At 50.3% G+C, this 19,860-nt stretch overlaps 1 protein-coding gene across 1 annotated transcript; it reads right to left on the bottom strand.

Annotated features, from left to right (window-relative positions):
* Window positions 1–11,868: 11,868 nt before the first annotated feature.
* On the bottom strand, window positions 11,869–19,096 carry ccnd1 (cyclin D1). The gene is made up of 5 exons (XM_030099001.1): window positions 18,777–19,096; window positions 17,408–17,623; window positions 16,835–16,994; window positions 15,250–15,398; window positions 11,869–15,163 (listed from the first exon to the last, which is right to left on the bottom strand). Exons 1-5 carry the CDS (start codon window positions 18,972–18,974, stop codon window positions 15,008–15,010), a joined length of 879 nt encoding a protein of 292 aa, XP_029954861.1. The 5' UTR covers window positions 18,975–19,096; the 3' UTR covers window positions 11,869–15,007.
* Between the last annotated feature and the right edge of the window lie 764 nt (window positions 19,097–19,860).

The raw sequence follows: 19,860 nt of genomic DNA, 5'->3' as shown, positions 1-19,860 counted from the left end.
ATTCCACTCGTGTGTGTTTGGTGTGTAACATTACTCCACCGACTGCAGTGAAGCGGAGAACACTGCCCTCTGCTGGACAAATTAACACCGCAATCAACCCATCGCACCATGAGCTCAGCTGTATTGCAGGGGCGGCGCAAAGAATCACGGGAAGTGCAGGCTCTGTTGCCTGCTCTGTTTTCAAATGTACAAACCTGATTATGAGAAGCGAAATCAAGATGCTGCCATACAGGTGAGGACTTCCTCTTTCTTCTCGACTCCCATCTCTGAGGGAATTTAAGCCACAACAAACAAAGTGGAGCCAGCAGGAACGTGAAGGTGAACATTCCTGCTGAGCATGGTACACAGATACATGCAACTTCACGTGAATTAATAAGTTCATAATAACATCACATCAGTGTGCAGCTCCTGGAGCAGAGCGGGAATCAGAGCCACTCCTCAGATCTCCTCCTGATCCCTGATTAAAGGCCACAAAAGGAGGTGAAACGAGGAAGCGGCGTCAGTCACTGGATGAGAGGCGTCTGACTGTCGGGGAGAAGCCTCGGTTTGACCCCTGACCTCGCCGGACTGAGCTTGGTGTCACGCAGATAGTTTGTGTTAACACAGTTCCTCCCTGCAGCCAGCAGGGGGCTGCAAGACGGCGCATGGGTTCACTCGTCTCTTGTGTGTTCTAATAAACTGACTGTTGAGCATCTGAACTCCTCCAGCTCAGCTTGCTCAGTCCTGTAAAGCGGCTGCAGACCGGACGTCTTCCTGAACGGACGGGCTGCCGGAGACAGCCGCATCGCCACCATGGCGGCCAAACAAATCATTTTACTCATTATGGAACTTCCTCGATGAACTTCCTGACAATAATACCTCAAACTACTGCCTACAGTCAGGATTTACTTTTTAAATAAGTACTATTTTGTGTTTCATTTCCTCTTTGAAGCAGTAAAAATCAAAGAAGGCTTTTCAGGCTCCGGCAGACGCTCTCTGTGAGAACTGTGCAGACCACTTCAGAACTAAAGTCATGGACATCAGGTCCGGTCTTTTACCCCAACATGGACACAGCTGAACCGTTGTCCATGTCTGAGGACACACTGGACAGTCTGGACCTGGGTGATGAAGGACTCCTGGTCCAGTTTTCTCCAAGTTAAACTAACAACCTGCCTTCTGGATCCCATTCCCACCACTGTAATGTCTTTTTGTTCTTTGTTCTTTGAGGAACAGTTGTTACATTTCACGAACTGCTCTCTTCAGACGGGTGTCTTCCTTTAAAACGGCGGTGGTGAAGCCCCTTCTGAAGAAGAGCAATTTAGAACCCAACGTTCCTAATAACTACAGACTGAATCCAGCTGACTGTTTTAAAGTGCAGTTTTAGAAAGGCTGGTTTTTAACCAAGTGAAAGACTTCTTAATCAGAAATAGCATTTTAGAAGGACATCGGTCTGGTTTTAGAGTGAACCACAGCACCGAGACGGCCCTTTGAGAGATTTTAAAAGACATCTGGTGGAACTTAGATTCCAAAAAGTCACAGTGTTTGTTCTGCTGGGCCTGAGTTCCACATAGTTGGCCTCTTTTTTGTTGTTGAAACTGTTCAGCACTTTGTGTTGTTTTTAATCAACATGAAGAGTTCTTTATAAATAAAGTTTGATTTGATCTGAAATGACAAAACTCAAGGATCCACTTCAACGGTGAGGAGACTGTGAAGAGGAGGAGGAAGAACGGAAGGGAAAGGAGACAGGAGGAGGGGACAGATGAAGATCAGGAGGAGGAGGAGGAGACAGATGAAGATCAGGAGGAGGAGGAGGAGGAGACATGTAGATCAGGAGGAGGAGTTGAAAGAAAGCAGAGGAATGTGGAGAGCAGGTGGTGAGTGCTGACATGTAAAGCTGTGGTGACTAATGCAGCCGTTCAGCCGGCCGGCAGCACAGAAGCCCTGAATGAAGTGGAGGCATCAGATTACCTCTGCAGCATAGCAACAGCTCCGGGGGGGCGGCTGGGGGGCTGGGGGGCTCCTCACACTTCTGTTTCCTCTTCTTAGGGGCTCACAGCTTGGCCCATTCACCAGAACTCAGTGGACAGGTTGGATGAAAGTCTGGTTTTTAACTCAGTTTAATGTTTTCAAAGTTTTTCTCGTCGTCTGGTTTCACTCTAAAGTCAGCGTGGAGCACCTCGGGGGAGAAATGAGGATACACCACAGTCATCAGTGGTTTCCTTAGTTTCTTATTTCTTTTTGGTTCCTCCAAAGATAAAGTTGGAAGTGCCTCAGCTTTTGAGATAGTATTAGCATATCTAGGCTCTATGTGTGATCAGACACCTCTGGTCAGACTGAGTTGAATTTTACTCGATACATGAGCTGGTGTTCATTTATAACACTTTACAGCCATTTTACCAGCAGCGGCTTCATCCTCTAGGTGGCAGCAGAGCTGCACGGTTAATATCCTTGTTCACTGCTGATTTGACAGAAGAAGCTTGGTGTCCTTCATAAAACCTTCAGTTCAAGGTATATTGGACAACGTTTTAGCCAATGAACGGCGTGATGCGAGTCTCAACTATTGGTCCTCCGACATGTCCATCACGTTGAAGAAATGCTTGCGTCACGCCGTCAAGCCGCTCGCAGGAGCCGCAGAGCAGGTAGGACGGTCTGGCGCATGCACGTTGTCAAAAGAGAGTAACAGATGTTTGGCTTCAATTTTTTCGAGAAAATCGTCCATTATACCTTTCAGTCAGTGTTTCTCTTCTTTCTCTTTATCTCGTCGTGTATATCTGAGAAATCCATGTGAATATTCAGATTCCCCACAAACGACTGGCTTCTCACCAGCCCACATCAGAGGTTAAACCAATCATACACCAGATCTACATGCACAGCATTGTAGCGAGAAACCATAGCTATGTATACCGAGGCCAGACGTCTGAACCGTGCTACCGGCCAACAGCAGCCCAACTTCCGCACTTGGCGGCCATCTTGCTCATCCAGAACACTACAGCTTGACTGGTTTTCAGCCAATGAAACGTCAAAAACATCAGAGATGGAGCCGGGACAACGCACACTGATGAATAATTAGGACCAAAGAGCTTCATTCATTCATTCATTCATTCATTCATTCATTCGCAACTCTGTAGCGTCGCGTGACAGCTGAGGCTGGAGGGGGGACTGGAGGGGGACTGGAGGGGGACTGGAGGGCGACTGGAGGGGGAACTGGAGGGGGACTGGAGGACTGGAGGGGGACTGGAGGGGGGACTGGAGGGGGGCTGGAGGGGGACTGGAGGGGGGACTGGAGGACTGGAGGGGGACTGGGGGGGGACTGGAGGGGGGCTGGAGGGGGGACTGGAGGAAGACTGGAGGGGGACTGGAGGGGGGCTGCAGGAGGACTGGAGGGGGGCTGGAGGGGGGCTGCAGGAGGACTGGAGGGGGACTGGAGGAAGACTGGAGGGGGGCTGGAGGGGGGCTGCAGGAGGACTGGAGGGGGGCTGGAGGGGGGCTGCAGGAGGACTGGAGGGGGACTGGAGGAAGACTGGAGGGGGACTGCAGGAGGACTGGAGGGGGGCTGGAGGGGGGACTGGAGGGGGACTGCAGGAGGACTGGAGGGGGGCTGGAGGGGGACTGGAGGGGGGCTGGAGGGGGACTGGAGGGGGACTGGAGGGGGGCTGGAGGGGGGACTAGAGGGGGACTGGAGGGCGACTGGAGGGGGGACTGGAGGGGGACTGGAGGGGGGACTGGAGGGGGACTGGAGGGGGGCTGGAGGGCGACTGGAGGGGGACTGGAGGGGGGCTGGAGGGGGGGAATGGAGGGCGACTGGAGGGGGGACTGGAGGGCGACTGGAGGGGGGACTGGAGGGGGACTGGAGGGGGGACTGGAGGGCGACTGGAGGGGGAACTGGAGGGGGACTGGAGGACTGGAGGGGGGCTGGAGGGGGACTGGAGGGGGGACTGGAGGACTGGAGGGGGACTGGAGGGGGGACTGGAGGGGGGCTGGAGGGGGACTGGAGGAAGACTGGAGGGGGACTGGAGGGGGGACTGGAGGGGGGCTGGAGGGGGGCTGCAGGAGGACTGGAGGGGGACTGGAGGGGGGCTGGAGGGGGACTGGAGGGCGACTGGAGGGGGGACTGGAGGGGGGCTGGAGGGGGGCTGGAGGGGGACTGGAGGGGGACTGGAGGAAGACTGGAGGGGGGCTGGAGGGGGACTGGAGGGGGGCTGGAGGGGGACTGGAGGGCGACTGGAGGGGGGACTGGAGGGTGAATAGAGGACTGGAGGGGGACTGGAGGGGGGACTGGAGGGGGGCTGGAGGGGGACTGGAGGGGGGACTGGAGGACTGGAGGGGGACTGGAGGGGGACTGGAGGTGGGCTGGAGGGGGGACTGGAGGGGGGACTGGAGGGAGGACTGGAGGGGGGCTGGAGGGGGGCTGCAGGAGGACTGGAGGGGGGCTGGAGGGGGACTGGAGGGGGACTGGAGGGGGGCTGGAGGGGGGCTGCAGGAGGACTGGAGGGGGGCTGGAGGGGGGCTGCAGGAGGACTGGAGGGGGACTGGAGGAAGACTGGAGGGGGACTGCAGGAGGACTGGAGGGGGGCTGGAGGGGGACTGGAGGGGGGCTGGAGGGGGGACTGGAGGGGGACTGCAGGAGGACTGGAGGGGGGCTGGAGGGGGACTGGAGGGGGGCTGGAGGGGGGACTGGAGGGGGACTGGAGGACTGGAGGGGGACTGGAGAGGGGACTGGAGGGGGGCTGCAGGAGGACTGGAGGGGGGCTGGAGGGGGACTGGAGGGGGACTGGAGGGGGGCTGGAGGGGGGACTGGAGGGGGACTGGAGGATTGGAGGGGGACTGGAGGGGGACTGGAGGGGGGCTGGAGGGGGGCTGCAGGAGGACTGGAGGGGGGCTGGAGGGGGGCTGCTGGAGGACTGGAGGGGGACTGGAGGGGGGACTGGAGGGGGGACTGGAGGGGGACTGGAGGGGGGACTGGAGGGGGACTGGAGGGGGGCTGGAGGGGGGCTGCAGGAGGACTGGAGGGGGACTGGAGGAAGACTGGAGGGGGGCTGGAGGGGGGCTGCAGGAGGACTGGAGGGGGACTGGAGGGGGCTGGAGGGGGGGCTGGAGGGGGGACTGGAGGACTGGAGGGGGACTGGAGGGGGGACTGGAGGGGGGCTGGAGGGGGGCTGCAGGAGGACTGGAGGGGGGCTGGAGGGGGACTGGAGGGGGACTGGAGGACTGGAGGGGGACTGGAGGGGGGGCTGGAGGGGGGCTGCAGGAGGACTGGAGGGGGGCTGGAGGGGGGCTGCAGGAGGACTGGAGGGGGGCTGGAGGGGGACTGGAGGGGGGCTGGAGGAAGACTGGAGGGGGGCTGCAGGAGGACTGGAGGGGGGCTGGAGGGGGACTGGAGGGGGACTGGAGGACTGGAGGGGGACTGGAGGGGGGGCTGGAGGGGGGCTGCAGGAGGACTGGAGGGGGGCTGGAGGGGGGCTGCAGGAGGACTGGAGGGGGGCTGGAGGGGGACTGGAGGGGGGCTGGAGGAAGACTGGAGGGGGGCTGCAGGAGGACTGGAGGGGGGCTGGAGGGGGACTGGAGGGGGGCTGGAGGGGGGACTGGAGGGGGGCTGGAGGGGGGCTGCAATAGGACTGGAGGGGGGCTGGAGGGGGGCTGCAGGAGGACTGGAGGGGGACTAGAGGAAGACTGGAGGGGGACTGGAGGAAGACTGGAGGGGGACTGGAGGGGGGCTGCAGGAGGACTGGAGGGGGACTGGAGGGGGGACTGGAGGGGGGACTGGAGGGGGGCTGGAGGGGGGCTGCAGGAGGACTGGAGGGGGACTGGAGGAAGACTGGAGGGGGGCTGGAGGGGGGCTGCAGGAGGACTGGAGGGGGACTGGAGGAAGACTGGAGGGGGACTGGAGGGGGACCATCTGACCCGGACCATCAGGTTTGGTCCTGGTTCTGGTTTTGTGTGACCAACAGTCTGGAACTGCAAGTGATCTGTCGGCCTCCAGTCCAGCAGCCTCAGCCCCAGTCGCTGTTCACTTCATTTCTCTGAGGTGACTCCAGAACTTTTATAGATTTATACTCATTGTTTTCTGCTGGTAGGCTTTGTTTCAAAAAGGTTTGTTAAAAAAAAAAAAAAAAAAAAAAAAACGTTTTGTTTCCTCTAACCCTTCCCCTGTGAAGTGAACCTTTGTTAGTTCTACTATTTGCATGCAGTGCACTTTAACTAGAGCAGTATGAAAAAGTTTGGGCACCGCTGATCATTTTTAAGCTTTTCCTTTATAAATCATTGGTTGTTCAGATCAGCAATTTCAGTTAAATCCATCATACAGCAGACAAACACAGCGATGTTTGAGACGTGAAATGAAGTTTATAGGATTAACAGAACGTGTGCAATAACTACTGAAACTAAAGCAGGCAGGTGCATGAATTTGGGCACCCCTGTTGTTTTATTGATTTGAGAACCTGTAGCACTAATTATTGGAACACACAGCTTGTTTGGTAAGCTCACTGACCCTTGATCTACATACACAGGTGAAGCCAGTCATGAGGCCAGTTGGAAGCTATTCTCCTTTTTGCATCTCCTCTGAAGAGTAGCAGCATGGAGCCTCAGAACAACTCTCAATGAGCTGAATACAAAGACTGATCAACATCATGGTTTAGAGGAAGGATTCATAACGCTAGCTCAGAGGTTTAAGCTGTCAGTTTCCACTGTGAGGAACATAGTGAGGACGTGAAGACCACAGGACAGCGGTAGTTAAGGCCCGGAGTGGCAGGCAAAGAAAAATCTCTGCTAATCAGAGGCGAAGAATGGTGAGAACGGTCAGACTCGACCACAGACCGGCTCCAGAGACCTACAACATGATCTTGCTGCAGATGGCGTCACCGTGCATCGTTCAGCCATTCAGCGCACTCTGCAGAAGGAGATGCTGTATGGGAGAGAAATGCGGCGGAAGCCTTTTCTACGCTCATGAACCAAACACAGCCGCTTGCTGCTGAAGCACATTTAGAGAAGCTAGCTTCATGTTGGAATCAGGTGCTGTGGACTGATGGATGTAAAATGAGTTATTTGGACATAAGGGGTGATATGCATGGCGGAAAAAGAGCGCAACATTCCAGTAGAAACACTTGCTACCTACAGTAAAACTTGGCGGCGTTCCCATCATGCTCTGGGGCTGTGTGGCCGGTGCAGGTACTGTAGTCTGGTTAAAGTTGAAGGTCGCATGGATTCCAGTCAGTATCGGCAAATTCTTGCGAACAATGTTCAAGGCTCAGTGACAAAGTCGAAGTTGTGCCGGGGCTGGATACTTCAACACGACAACGACTCGAAACACTGCTCAGCTCTCCTGAGGCGTTCAGCAGAGGAACTACTAGAACGTTCTGGAGCGGCGTCTCCGTCCCCAGACCTGAATATTACTGAAAAGCTGTGGTGTGATTTAAAGAGGGCTGTCCTGCTGGAAACCATCAACCCTGGCTGAACTGGAGAGGTTTTGTAAAGAAGAACGGTCAAAGATACCTTCAACCATGATCCAGACCCTCACTGGAAGCTATAGGAAGCATTTAGAGGCTGTTATTTCTTCAACAGGAGGATCTACTGAATATTGATGACAATTTTCTGTTGTGGTGCCCAAATTTATGAACCTGCTACTTTAGTTTAAGTAATTATTGCACACTTTCTGTTAATCCTATAAACTTCATTTCCCTTCTCAAACATCAGCAGACAAACGTCTTTGTCTGCTATATGATGTATTTAACTGAAATTGCTGATCTGAACAACCAATGATTTATAAAGGAAAATCTTGAAAATGATCAGCAGTGCCCAAACTTTTTCATACTGCTGTATGTATCTCCTGGGGAGAAATGTGTCAGGTAGTGTTGTTTGCATCTGAGCAACAGAAAAAATCCATTTGTTCCTCCAGACTGCTGACAAAGGCTCAGAGGGTAAAGGTCACCGACCCTGCTTCCCCTTCCTGTCATCAGGGGAGAAAATTGCTCCCTTTCAACCGAGGAAGCTGAGATTTTAGTATGCCTCCCTGTCTTCCCTCAGGATCACATCAGTGGCGGTTTGACTCCACTAAGTCCTTCCTGCTGCCCGTTCAGGGCGCGCTAATGTCCAGTTGAAGGAGGTGTGGATAGTTATTCTTTCTGTGGCTTCACAGGTGGATCATCTCAGCTACTGGCTCTGCACCGTGTCAGTCACTCTGCTGAAGGCGCTGGTGTGAAGATGTTGGCTGACAGTCGCTGGTCTCGAAATTTGGAAAACTGTCCATACCAGCTGTAAGACAATCAACTATCATTTGGTCAAATTTGCTCCAAATCAGATGATATTTGTGGGATGTGTTCACACCTCTGCCAGAAAATCAAATGTAGACTTTGGAGGCCCTGCCCCCTTCCTGAAGCTACTTCTTGTTTGTGAGGAGCTCATGGAATAATTCCACCAGATTCTGATTTTATAGTTTCCAGAGGCCTCACAGTTCAGGTTTCAGGCCTGTATCTGCTGTAGAGGTCAAATGACAGCAACAGAGGTCAAAGGTCACAACAGGCTTTCATGTGTCGGCGAGGCCTCAGAGGGTTAATTGACCTTTGGGAGGTCATCTCCAGGACTGTCTGGCACCAGTCTTCTTCCAAGCCTCAGTGCACAAAGAAAAAAAAAGATGCTTTGTGTTATGAAATATGTTCATATAGGGACACACACACACACACACACACACACAATCACACACACACACACACACACACACACACACACCCAAATTGTATAAATTGTAAACATGTCTGTGAGGGCTGCAGTCTTTTTATTTTTGGAATAATTGATTAATAATCCTTTACTTTTTTGGTTGTTGTTACAGCGAACAAATAATAAATTGATGTTATTTGGGAAATCAAGACAGATGCTGTTATTTAATACACATATTAGTGGACAAATATGATTAGTTAAAGAGCAAAAACTCTTAAAGAGAAAAAAAAAACAGTCCATGAAGCACATCAACTTCCTTCCAGAGACCTTAGCAACCAGCATAGCAACCAACATAGCAACCAGCACAGGAACAGCTCTGCAGAGAAAGCAGTCAGAATGCTCGTCAGAACAAGAAAGTGCAGATTACATCCATCATGGTGTTATGGTGTCATCACAGTGCTATGATGTCATCATGGTGTTATGTGTCATCATAGTGTCATCATGATGTCATCATGGTGTTATGTGTCATCACAGTGTTATGATGTCATCATGGTGTTATGTGTCATCACAGTTTCATCATGATGTCATCATGGTGTTATGATGTCATCATGGTGTTATGTGTCATCACAGTGTTATGATGTCATCATGGTGTTATGTGTCATCACAGTTTCATCATGATGTCATCATGGTGTTATGATGTCATCATGGTGTTATGTGTCATCACAGTGTTATGATGTCATCATGGTGTTATGTGTCATCACAGTGTCATCATGATGTCATCATGGTGTTATGATGTCATCATGGTGTTATGTGTCATCACAGTGTTATGATGTCATCATGGTGTTATGTGTCATCACAGTGTTATGATGTCATCATGGTGTTATGTGTCATCACAGTGTCATCATAATGTCATTAGTGATGCACCGAAAATTCGGCCACCGAAAATTTTCGGCCGAAAATGACTCAAAAGTGTATTTTCGGCTTTCGGCTGAAAGAAAAAAATCACCGAAACAACACGGCCGAAAAAAAATGGTGATGACGTGGCGGTAATGCTAAAGCAAACCTTTTAATGCCTCATGTCTGCTGTATTGATGCCTCAAATCAGGTTTTAAACTTTTTACAGTGTGCATTTGCGCAGTGTCACTTCTCACACTCAGCACACCCGTTTCCCTGACAAACGCACACACACACACCAACACACACAAAATTGATGTATTACTGACCGTCAATAATAATCAAGAACATATTAAAATTAGTAAAATAAGTCTCCCCGGCTGCGCACCAGGACGGACACCTCCCCACACGGTCCGTCCTCACCCTGCTCGTTTGATTCTGGGACTGCAGGCTCCACAGGACAAAGGGATTTATTCAGAAAATATGTTTGTTCTAAAATTAATTTTTCGAAACGAGAAATACATGGTTTGCTGTGCTTTGATGGAGGATACCTGAATCTGTAATTGGCACCTCTGGAGACACTGAATGCTTTGTAATATTATGTGTGTGTTACGGCCCTGGAGCCGTCTTGGGTCTGAGTGCTCTCCTGCTCTGCACCTCACCTCCCTTGTTGGAATCAGCCATGTCAGGTGGAGCCAATCAGCCAATCACCGGCAGCATAAGAAGCTGGAGCTGCTGCCTGTAGAGGGAAGAGTTGACCAGTGGGTCCTGGCCTCCTGCAGCAGCACGTCCTGAGCCAGCTTGTTTGTTCCTTTGCCATTGTGTTCTTTGGTTCTTTTTCCTTTGTTGGACTCCTCACCATTTTTGTTTGTAAATAAACCACTACCTTTTTGAGCACCTCAACACCCAGCTCTGCTGCCTCTCCTTTGCAACCTCCTTACCTGGAACTGACAACAGCCGATCGTGCCCTCGGCACCTAACAGTGTGTCATTGTTAGGACCTTATTTGTTTCAGAAAATCATACAAGACACATATTTAGGAAAAGTCAAAGAACTAGAGGACAGGGGAATTATTTTTAACAGATTTATTTGAATTATAAAAACCCAAGCGGTCTGTCAGACCGTCTTGGCTGTTGGTCACCGATGTCCAGCCAGCTAGTGAAGTCCCCCATCGCTTCCGGCGGACGGGCTGTCGGCCGGCGGACGGCCGCTCCCAGCGTCCCAGCTGTCCGCTCTTGGCGGCACAGCGTGCGGACTGCCAGCCGCGGGCCGTGCTCTCTGGTGGGGAGACTGGAGGACAAACTGTGACTGACCGGTTCGAGGTGGATGCTGTTGTTGTTTCCCGTTCTGTTTGAAGTGGCTAGCTTAGCTACAGCAAGCAGAGGTTGTTTGCTCATGTGATCACGTCGTAGCGAATTATGGGAAGCGTCGTCAAGACAACGGACTGACAACCGGGTGGTCTTTATTACCGTATTTTCTGCAAAAAAGGCGCACCACATTATAAGGTGCACTGTTGGGTTTTGAGAAAGTTCAAGGCTTTTATGTGTTACTTTTAGAGCGGCAAATACGGTAGGTTAAATGCCACAGACAGGAACTTTTCCTGTCCTGTCCTAATTGGATGCAGTGATTAATCCGATGAACCTGATCATCCCTGAAGAATATCCCTGAGGAATATAGGCTAGTAATTATTCATTTCTTTCGGTCTTTCGGCTTTCGGTTTTCGGCTTTAGTTTCCTCATTTTTCGGTTTCTTTTTCTACCAAGAATTTTCATTTCGGTGCATCCCTAGATGTCATCATGGTGTTATGTGTCATCACAGTTTCATCATGATGTCATCATGGTGTTATGATGTCATCATGGTGTTATGGTGTCATTATGGTGTTATCAGTGTTATCATGATGTCATCAAGGTCTAATCGCTGAGTCACCATGGTATTATTCAAGTCATCTCCTCATGGTCTTGCAGTGCTGTCATCGTGGCATTATGGTGTAATCATGGTGTCATCGTGATATCATGTGTCATCATGGTGTAATCATGGTGTCATTGTGGTATGTCATCAAGTTATCATGGTGTCCTCATTGTGTCATCATGGTGTCATCATGAAGTTATGAAGTCATCAAGGTTTGATCATCAAGTCATCATTGAATCATCGTGGTGTTATCGAGCCATGCTGTCATCATGGTGTCATCACAGTGTTATAACGCTGTCATCATGGTGTTGTGATGTTATCATTGTGTCACCGTACTGTTTACATGTTATCATGGTTTGTGGTTTGCAGTATTTGCTCAATACATGTGAGAATGTTTCTTTGTGCAGTGGTAAACACCATGTCAGTCTCTCAGACTTCCTCTAGTTCATGTTTTTATTGCATTGATGACACAAAGATGATTACAGAGCTTGTCCCAGCCGCGGACAAGTGACACAAAGTAGGCAGAACTGTGTGGAATGGTCTGTAAAAACAGCAAAAATAGTCTATGGCTTAACCATCACGACACTGAATCTATGTACAAATGCAACTCACTGACAATTTGAAAAACTGAAACAAAAAGCTTTTTCTCTTTTATAAATATAAAAAAGGGGAAATGAAAAAAGACAGCCATTGGCCAGGGGTGGCTAACGTCTCTTTCATCGAGACAGCTTAACACTCAACAGAGTTACACATTTCCCTGTTACGTAGACACGTTTCTGCTATGGCACCAGTATCTGAGCGAGACCCGGGTCACGGAGGCCTCCCCTCCAGCAGGTTCCACAGAGCTTGACACCTCTGAACCGAACCAAGCACTAGGTCTAAAGATTCAGAAATAGAGTTTGACTGTCACATGAGGTATTGAGGATCAAGGTATTTCTGTACACGGTATTTGTCTTTTTTTGGAATATTGTTGGAAATCATTGATAAGTATAAAAAAAAAAAAATCTGGTCACATAGAAACTAAACAAACATGGATGCCAATAACACAATTTTCTAAGAGAAAATTCAAACCTAGAATGGCATATGTATTGACATTTAAACAAATAAAGTGTAGCAGCAGACAGGAGAAAAGCATCTTTGTAAATCCTTTTTTTCTCTTGTTTTTTCTTTTTTCATGTAGATGGGAATTATTTTCTATAGCAGCGAAACACAAGGAGTGTTTTTCCTCCTACACTCTACTCCTAATGTACAATCAGAAACACAACCTGTCGCAAAGTTCGACACCCTCACAAAATTTTGCTAAATTGCCATTCGTTGATTGGAAGGATGCCACTCTGCTCCAGGCCATCTCTCCATCTTCATATGTAAATAACGATCACGGCGGCCCGCCTGAACTCCACGGTCACGCCACACACACCTGATTTTTCACTCTTCACTCTTTCTGCTGCGCTTCGCCTCTTGGCACACTCCTCAGCTTTATTCTCCGCCATTTTGAGCGAGTCCTCAAGAAACAGCCAACACCTTTCAGGTTTGTGCAAAATCACATCAACATTTTAGCTTCATCCCCTTGAAACATGAACATGTGTAAAGAGAGGTGGAGATGCTGTCCTGGTGACGGAGTCAGGCTGAAGTTTAGTGTTAAAGTCTCTCAGTCGGCTCATTGCTGGAGTTAAACATCCAGAGGAGCCAGTCACTCACAACCTACAAAAATAAATAGCATAGTTCACTATATGAAAATAAAGCATTATTTTAAATAGAAAAATAACACTTATTGTTACTCCCACTGCTTTTGACTCTGCAGGGTTTCTTTTTCCAGATTCGCTCAGTCAGACGTCCGAGCAGTTCAGCGAACAGACAGACCACCGATCTGAGCTTCGGAGGGAAGAAGAACATTTCTCCCACAGTGATCCATTCCAGATCACACAGGATACATCAGAGCGGAGTCAAGAACAGGAACAGGCTTCAGGGAGGGGGGACGGGTGGGTGGATGACTGTGTGGGTGGATGGATGGGTGGCTGGTCGCGAATTAAAAAAATCACGAAATAAAAAATGACAAAATAAAATTCAAAGACGCACAAAATTATTGCACGAAATAAAAAACGTGAAAGGGCGCCGCGCACCACTGAACTGATGATTATTGACCCTCCTCGCCTACCGTAGCAAAACACTTGTTTCAACATGGAGGAAGACGAAGTTGAATTAGCTGCTAGGCTATCGCTCCTTCGTCAGATTAATCGGTTGTGTGGAAATATTCTGGCTTCCCATGTGAACGACGAGAGGACGGTGAGAAGACTGCGGATAGAACAAGAACCGTGTGCAAAATATGCCGCTACAGTTGGCCGTACACTGCGGGGAGAACAACTACCATGATAAACACGACAATTTATCCTTTTTCAAAAAGCATTTTGTTTTAACTGAAGACAGGCAGCAAGAGTGTAGTTATGCTGTAGTTATCCTGTTTGTTATAGCAATAAAGCTCTTTTTTATTGAGATTTTATGTTTGTATTTGCACAATTTTTGTATTTTTTCAAAGAGAATTTATTTTGTATTTTGCAGCATTATTTTTTGTATGTCTGCATAAAGAATAAAATAAAGAAAATAAGATTTTTGCTTGACTTCCTACTGTTGGGGATTTTTTTTATCTTTATTTCGTATCTTGAGTCCTGTTTCGTATTTCATATCGTTTCGTGAGTTGATCATTTCGTTACACCCCTAGTGGCTGGATGGATGGGTGGATGGATAGACGGGTGGATGGACAGACGGTTGGACAGATGCTTTTCACTTCAAACATCCAGCTCCGTTTTCATGTTCTTCCAAAAATTGATTTTTTTTTTTTTTTGTTTGTTTTTTTTCGGAGCCAGCATCGCTGACCAAAGTGCTTAAAAAAAGAAACGGGAACAGGGTTAGGTGTAACGACAGAGGGAGACATACTGGAGTGGAGACAGCTCCGCTAACGATCGTCTCGTCAGAACGCGATCCGACGAGACGACTGAACCAGAGCTCCAGACCAGAGCGTCTCACGCAGAGCGTCTCACACAAACTGATGAAGACGTCCAAAACCACGGAATAAAGTGACTAAACAAAAGCAAGAAGGGCGACGGGACCCTCCACTCTCGAGGACAGACACGGGACATTGTCAGGACAGAGGCTCAAACCGTCGGCCCTCAGGTGGGAACTGCACACACACACCAGGACCGGCTGGACACACACTTTGGGATGTCGTATCGGGCGGGCCGAGTCTGTGGAAGGTTAAACACTCCTGTTTCAGTAAGTGATGGAATGAGACGAGTTTGTGGACAATGTCTTCAGACGCTCCAGCTCGGGCTCACAGCAGCTGTCCTCCTCAGGACGGTTCTGTGGCGTCGGCGTCTCTTCCCTGGACGGCAGGGGCCCACCGGCACACGGTGGGACTGGGCAGACAGGGGGCGCTCTGTCTGCCATGACGGCTCCACCAGGAAGGAAGAGAAGAAAGCAGCGGGGCAGAGTTCCCATGAGGCCTGCCGTCCGTCCGCCGCTCTGCAACAACAACAGCCTTTCCTCCGCCGGCGGCTCCAGGCGCCACGAGAGAGGATTTCCCTTCAGATGTTGATGTCCCGGACGTCTGTGGGCGTGCAGGACAAGTCCACGTCCTCGTCCACATGTTTGGCTTCCGGAGCGCCGCTGTGCTGCTGCGCCTGCCGCAGGCTGGACTCCAGCAGAGACTCGATCTGCTCCTGACAGGACCGCAAGCAGTCCTGAAAGCACACGAGCGGCAGCGGGTGAGAACGCCGCGCAGCCCCGGCCGATGGCCGGCCGTTAGGCGGAGGCGGCGGAGTCATACCGGATCGCTGCGGATGACCTGCGACAGGAAGTTGGTGAGGTTCTGGGAGGACAGCGACACGTCGTGGCTCTTCAGATACAGACCCTGGACGGCTGCCACCACGCTGCCCGCCGCCACCATGGACGGAGGACTGGCGATGAAGTTGACGTCTGTTGAGAAAACACACAAAGAATGAGAATGTAGTCCCGAATATCTGCAGCATGGTCCAACATGTTCCAGATCAGGGGTGTTCAACCTGCAGCTCTGGAGCCACATGTGGCACTATAGTCCCTCTGTAGTGACTCCTTTGACGACATAAGACGTGAATGAACACTGAACTAATTTTTATTATAGTTCAGGGGTGGGCAATCCTGGTCCTGGAGGGCCGCAAACCTGCATGTTTTCCATGTCTCCCTGCTTCAACACATCTGAATCGAATCAAGATTCATGGCCAAGTCCAGCAGAAAGCCAGATAACGAGCCTCATTGCAATCAGCTGTGTTGAAGCAGGGAGACATGGAAAACATGCAGGTTTGCGGCCCTCCAGGACCAGGGTTCCCCACCCCTGTTATAGTTACACACCATGGTACTGTTCAACGAGATTCAAGGGATTCAAAAAATGCCCAAGTAAAATTGGGTCAAATAGCTAAAATGACAAGAAATGGGGAAAAAAGTGAAAGAACACCTCAAAAAACCATGAAATGTCTGGAATTTCTAAATGAAGAAAATAGATATGGCTGGATAAAAACATACATAAATGCTTAAAAGGAGGTAAAACGGTCAAAACAGCGCCAATTTTAAAATTTCTAACAAAAATGCTTGAAAACAGGAGGAAAACTGTCAAATCAGGTACAAAAAGAGGTTAAATTTAATAAAACGTTAACTATTCTGTTAAACAATGCATCATAAGTTATATTTTTGTTTGAGCATCAAAATAAATGAATCTTCCTGAGCTGCATTCGCCTCATTTTGAAGGTTCAATGTTCTTTATGGCTCCAGAACTACTGGACTAGAGGAAAGTCAGAAAAACGGCTCTTTTGGTCATAAAGGCTGCAGAACCCTGTTCTAGATACACTCTAAAAATTAAAGGCTATTTTTCCAATGACATAAACTGTTGATCCTTCTGTCTGAGGTGGTTCTCACTGAGGGGGGCCTCTGGGGGACTCGGGGGCCTCGGGGGGCCAGATCACGCTTCTGGACTACACCTTCAACACTGTGTGTTGGCTGTACACTCCAACACGGGCCTTCAGCTCCCGGAACCAAGCCTAAATCAGATGGACGCTAACGTCTGACGCTGCAGGCTGTACGGAGAGAGGAGCCCAGAACGCCGTCTCTGCTCCTGCTTTAGAGGGAGTTGTTCCAAGACTGGATTCAAAATACTAGTTTACTTTAGTATGGTGAAGGTTTCAAACTAGCCTCCTGTTCTTACTTCGCTGTGCCAGTGTGGCCCACATGTCCGTACAGTCCAACGAGCACAGCTCTGTCCCTGAGCATTACAACCTCAACACTAATTCAGTAATGAGAAGAAGAGTGTGCCCCCGTCCCAGCCCGGCGGAACACACTTGCACCGGGCAGATCCGGTTCCAGCCCCAGAACCAGTACTTCACCTGTAGCGCAGAGGGCCACGAACGTCTGGGCGTGCTTTCTGAGGATCAGCTTGCTGGACGGGTGGATCTTCAGCTTGGACAGGAAGTGCTCGATGAAGTCGTGGGGAGTGACCGAGGCCAGGTCCCACTTGAGCTTGTTGAGAACCAGCAGTTCCATTTGCTGTGGACGGATCACAGGGAGGGCGGTCAGAAACGTCTCACCGAGCTTCAGTGGAGGCGAAATTTACTTTCTATAGCCCGGAATGAAAGGTGCCTCAGCGTGCTTTAAGATATCACACTACAATCAGATTAAATTCTACTACAAAGTTTATTTATGAAGGGATTAATGACTGATTAAAACCCCCAAACCCGTGTTTGTTAATTCAAGCTAAAGTGTAATCTGGTCTCCATGAAGCTGAGTGACTGCAGCTCTGCACGTGGCCACTAGGTGGCCCTGCAGGTCGGTGTTCTCTTGGCAGTTATTAGAACCATTCATGAAACCAGAAAGGCCTTTCAGTGAAGTCAGGCTCCAGAGCCTCATGGTGGAACAGGAACGAGCAGACCCGATGCATGATGGGAAGAGGTCGTTCTCACCAGCAGCTCTCCAGGCTGGACCGAGTTGTCGGTGTAGATGCAGAGCTTCTCTGCGGTTAACGGCACCGTCTCCTTCATCTTGGAGGCCAGGAACATGCAGGCCGCTCCGAGCAGCTGCAGCCGGGACTTCCGGGTGGCCTCCACCGACAGGAACCGGTCCAGGTAGTTCATGGCCAGAGGAAAGACCTCCTCCTCACACTTCTGCTCCTCGCAGACCTGCAGAGGTGAGAAGAGGCGTCAGGCTTCCTGCAGCCCCATTAACACCCCCCCCCCCCCCCCCCACACACACACACACACACACACACTGTTCACACTGTTTCCACATTTCACCCTTCAAGTCACACTTTGACCCTGCAGAGGAGATTCACACTCATTCCATACGAATATTAAAGACATAAGAATAAAGGATAAATTAATCACAGTGTTCTGTGACAAACTGTGGCGGTGAAATTAAAGAGCCGAGCTGGAGGTCCGTCCAGGCGGAGGCGGAGGTGGCGTTTCTCCCAATTTCCAACTTCGTCATCTTTTCAAAAAATATTTATAAATACTTAAAAAATAGCAGGCTGCGTGCAACGGGGATGGAAATGATCCCCGCTGAGCGCGTGATCGGATGAGCGTGAAAAGTGTCCCGGTCCAGCTTCACGTGAATTAAAATTATTTTTTTTTATGGAGAAGCGCGTGGCTGACCGCGGCGCTGCGCTGCGCGCGCTCCGCTCCTCCGTTTCAGAAATTAATTTAAAATACTTAAACCGTCTCAATCCGAACCAAACCGACATGTAAATGTGAGGAAACGTATCCCGCATCCGAGCCGACGGTTCCATTTCGTTTAAGGCTCTTTATGGATGAAGAGGAAGGTTTTAATGAGCATCCGCAGCGTCAGCTGAGCGCCGAGCTGAGGGAGGACGCAGCTCTCTTCAACAACCTGTCCTCAAAACCCGATCCCGACGGGACTGCTTTCAACTACTGTCCTCCTGGATGTCCCCCTCAGTCTCTGTCCCAGTCACACTCTTTAATCTTCACTAAAACACCACAAAGATGGCGCGCCGCACTGCATGGCCCTGCTGCTACGTGTACGTGAGTTTTTTTTTTTTAATTCTTCAATAAATAAATATATCAACATAATAAATTCACACAAAGTCAGCTGACTGAGGAGCACGAGTAATCTATTAAAATATACCGACTCATGTATCTGCGCTCATTACTGAAGGACCACCCAGACACAGGCCACTTTTCACAGGCTTTATGTAACACAAACACACACACACACACACACACACACACACACACACACACACACACACACAAAGTTTGACTTGACGGAGCCAGCCGGTTGATCAGAAACTCAGAGTAAAGTCGAGGTGAGACCGACCTCCAGCATCCACGTGGCCACGATCTTCCTCATCCTGGCGCTGATCTCTCTCTGCACGCACTTGAAGTAGTTGGGCGCTGGGAGGTAGCTCTCCTCCGCGCGCAGCATGGTGCGCAGCACGCGCTCGTTCAGGAGGTTGGCGTCCTGGTAGGCTCTCCGGACCGAGTCCTGCTCGCAGCACAGCAGCTGCTCCTCCATGGCGACGGACCGGGACGGACCGGGGCCGAAGCGAGCGCCGACCGACCGAGGGAGGCACGAGCACGAGCCACAGGCGGGGGCGTCACGCGCTTTCTGCTGCTGCTGCGGCTGCTGCTGCCTCTCCGCGGTGCGGGAGTCCTGTGAGGAGCAGCCTGCCTGAGCCAGCCAGACAAAAAGACACACACACACACACACACACACACACACACACACACACAGGGTGCATGCGTGCCATGACGTCAGCTGTAGTTAGGCGGGGGGCGGGGGGGGGGGATCAAAGAGACACGCAGCCTGCTATGGAACCCCCCCAACACACACACACACGCACGCACGCACGCACACACACACACACACACACACACACACACACACACACAAACACACACACACACACACCGCCCCCTAGTGGCCGCAGACTACAGACCCGGACCTCCCACCTATATATTCATAAAGTGTGTGTGTGTGTGTGTGTGTGTGTGTGTGTGTGTGTGTGTGTGAGGTGAGCCTCACCTGCTCCAGTCCAGGCTCTCTTCACACTCTTCCTTCTCCGTATGAGCATCACACTGTAACTTCTCTACAAGTGAAGAGCATTCACACAGTCATTACATGGATCTATGATGAGTTCATGCATTCATCCTAAACAATGCGTTCAAAATCTCAGAAGTTGTTGAGTGAATGAGTGAGTTCCACTTCGCCCGCCGGGGATTGAGGCTGTATGTGATGTTATGTCAAAAAAACCAAGAGATGAGGGTTATTCTGCTCCAGGAAGCAGCTGCTGGTCAATTCGAAATAAAAATGGCTGTTTCTCCACCAACATGTGGCTGAATGAAGGCGAGACAGCCTGTTTCATTCATTCATTCATTCATTCATTCATTCATTCATTCAT

Source organism: Salarias fasciatus, chromosome 1 (assembly GCF_902148845.1).
Source record: "Salarias fasciatus chromosome 1, fSalaFa1.1, whole genome shotgun sequence".
In the NCBI taxonomy this organism is placed as follows: Eukaryota; Metazoa; Chordata; class Actinopteri; order Blenniiformes; family Blenniidae; genus Salarias; species Salarias fasciatus.
This window is presented reverse-complemented; position numbering and strand designations above follow the sequence as displayed.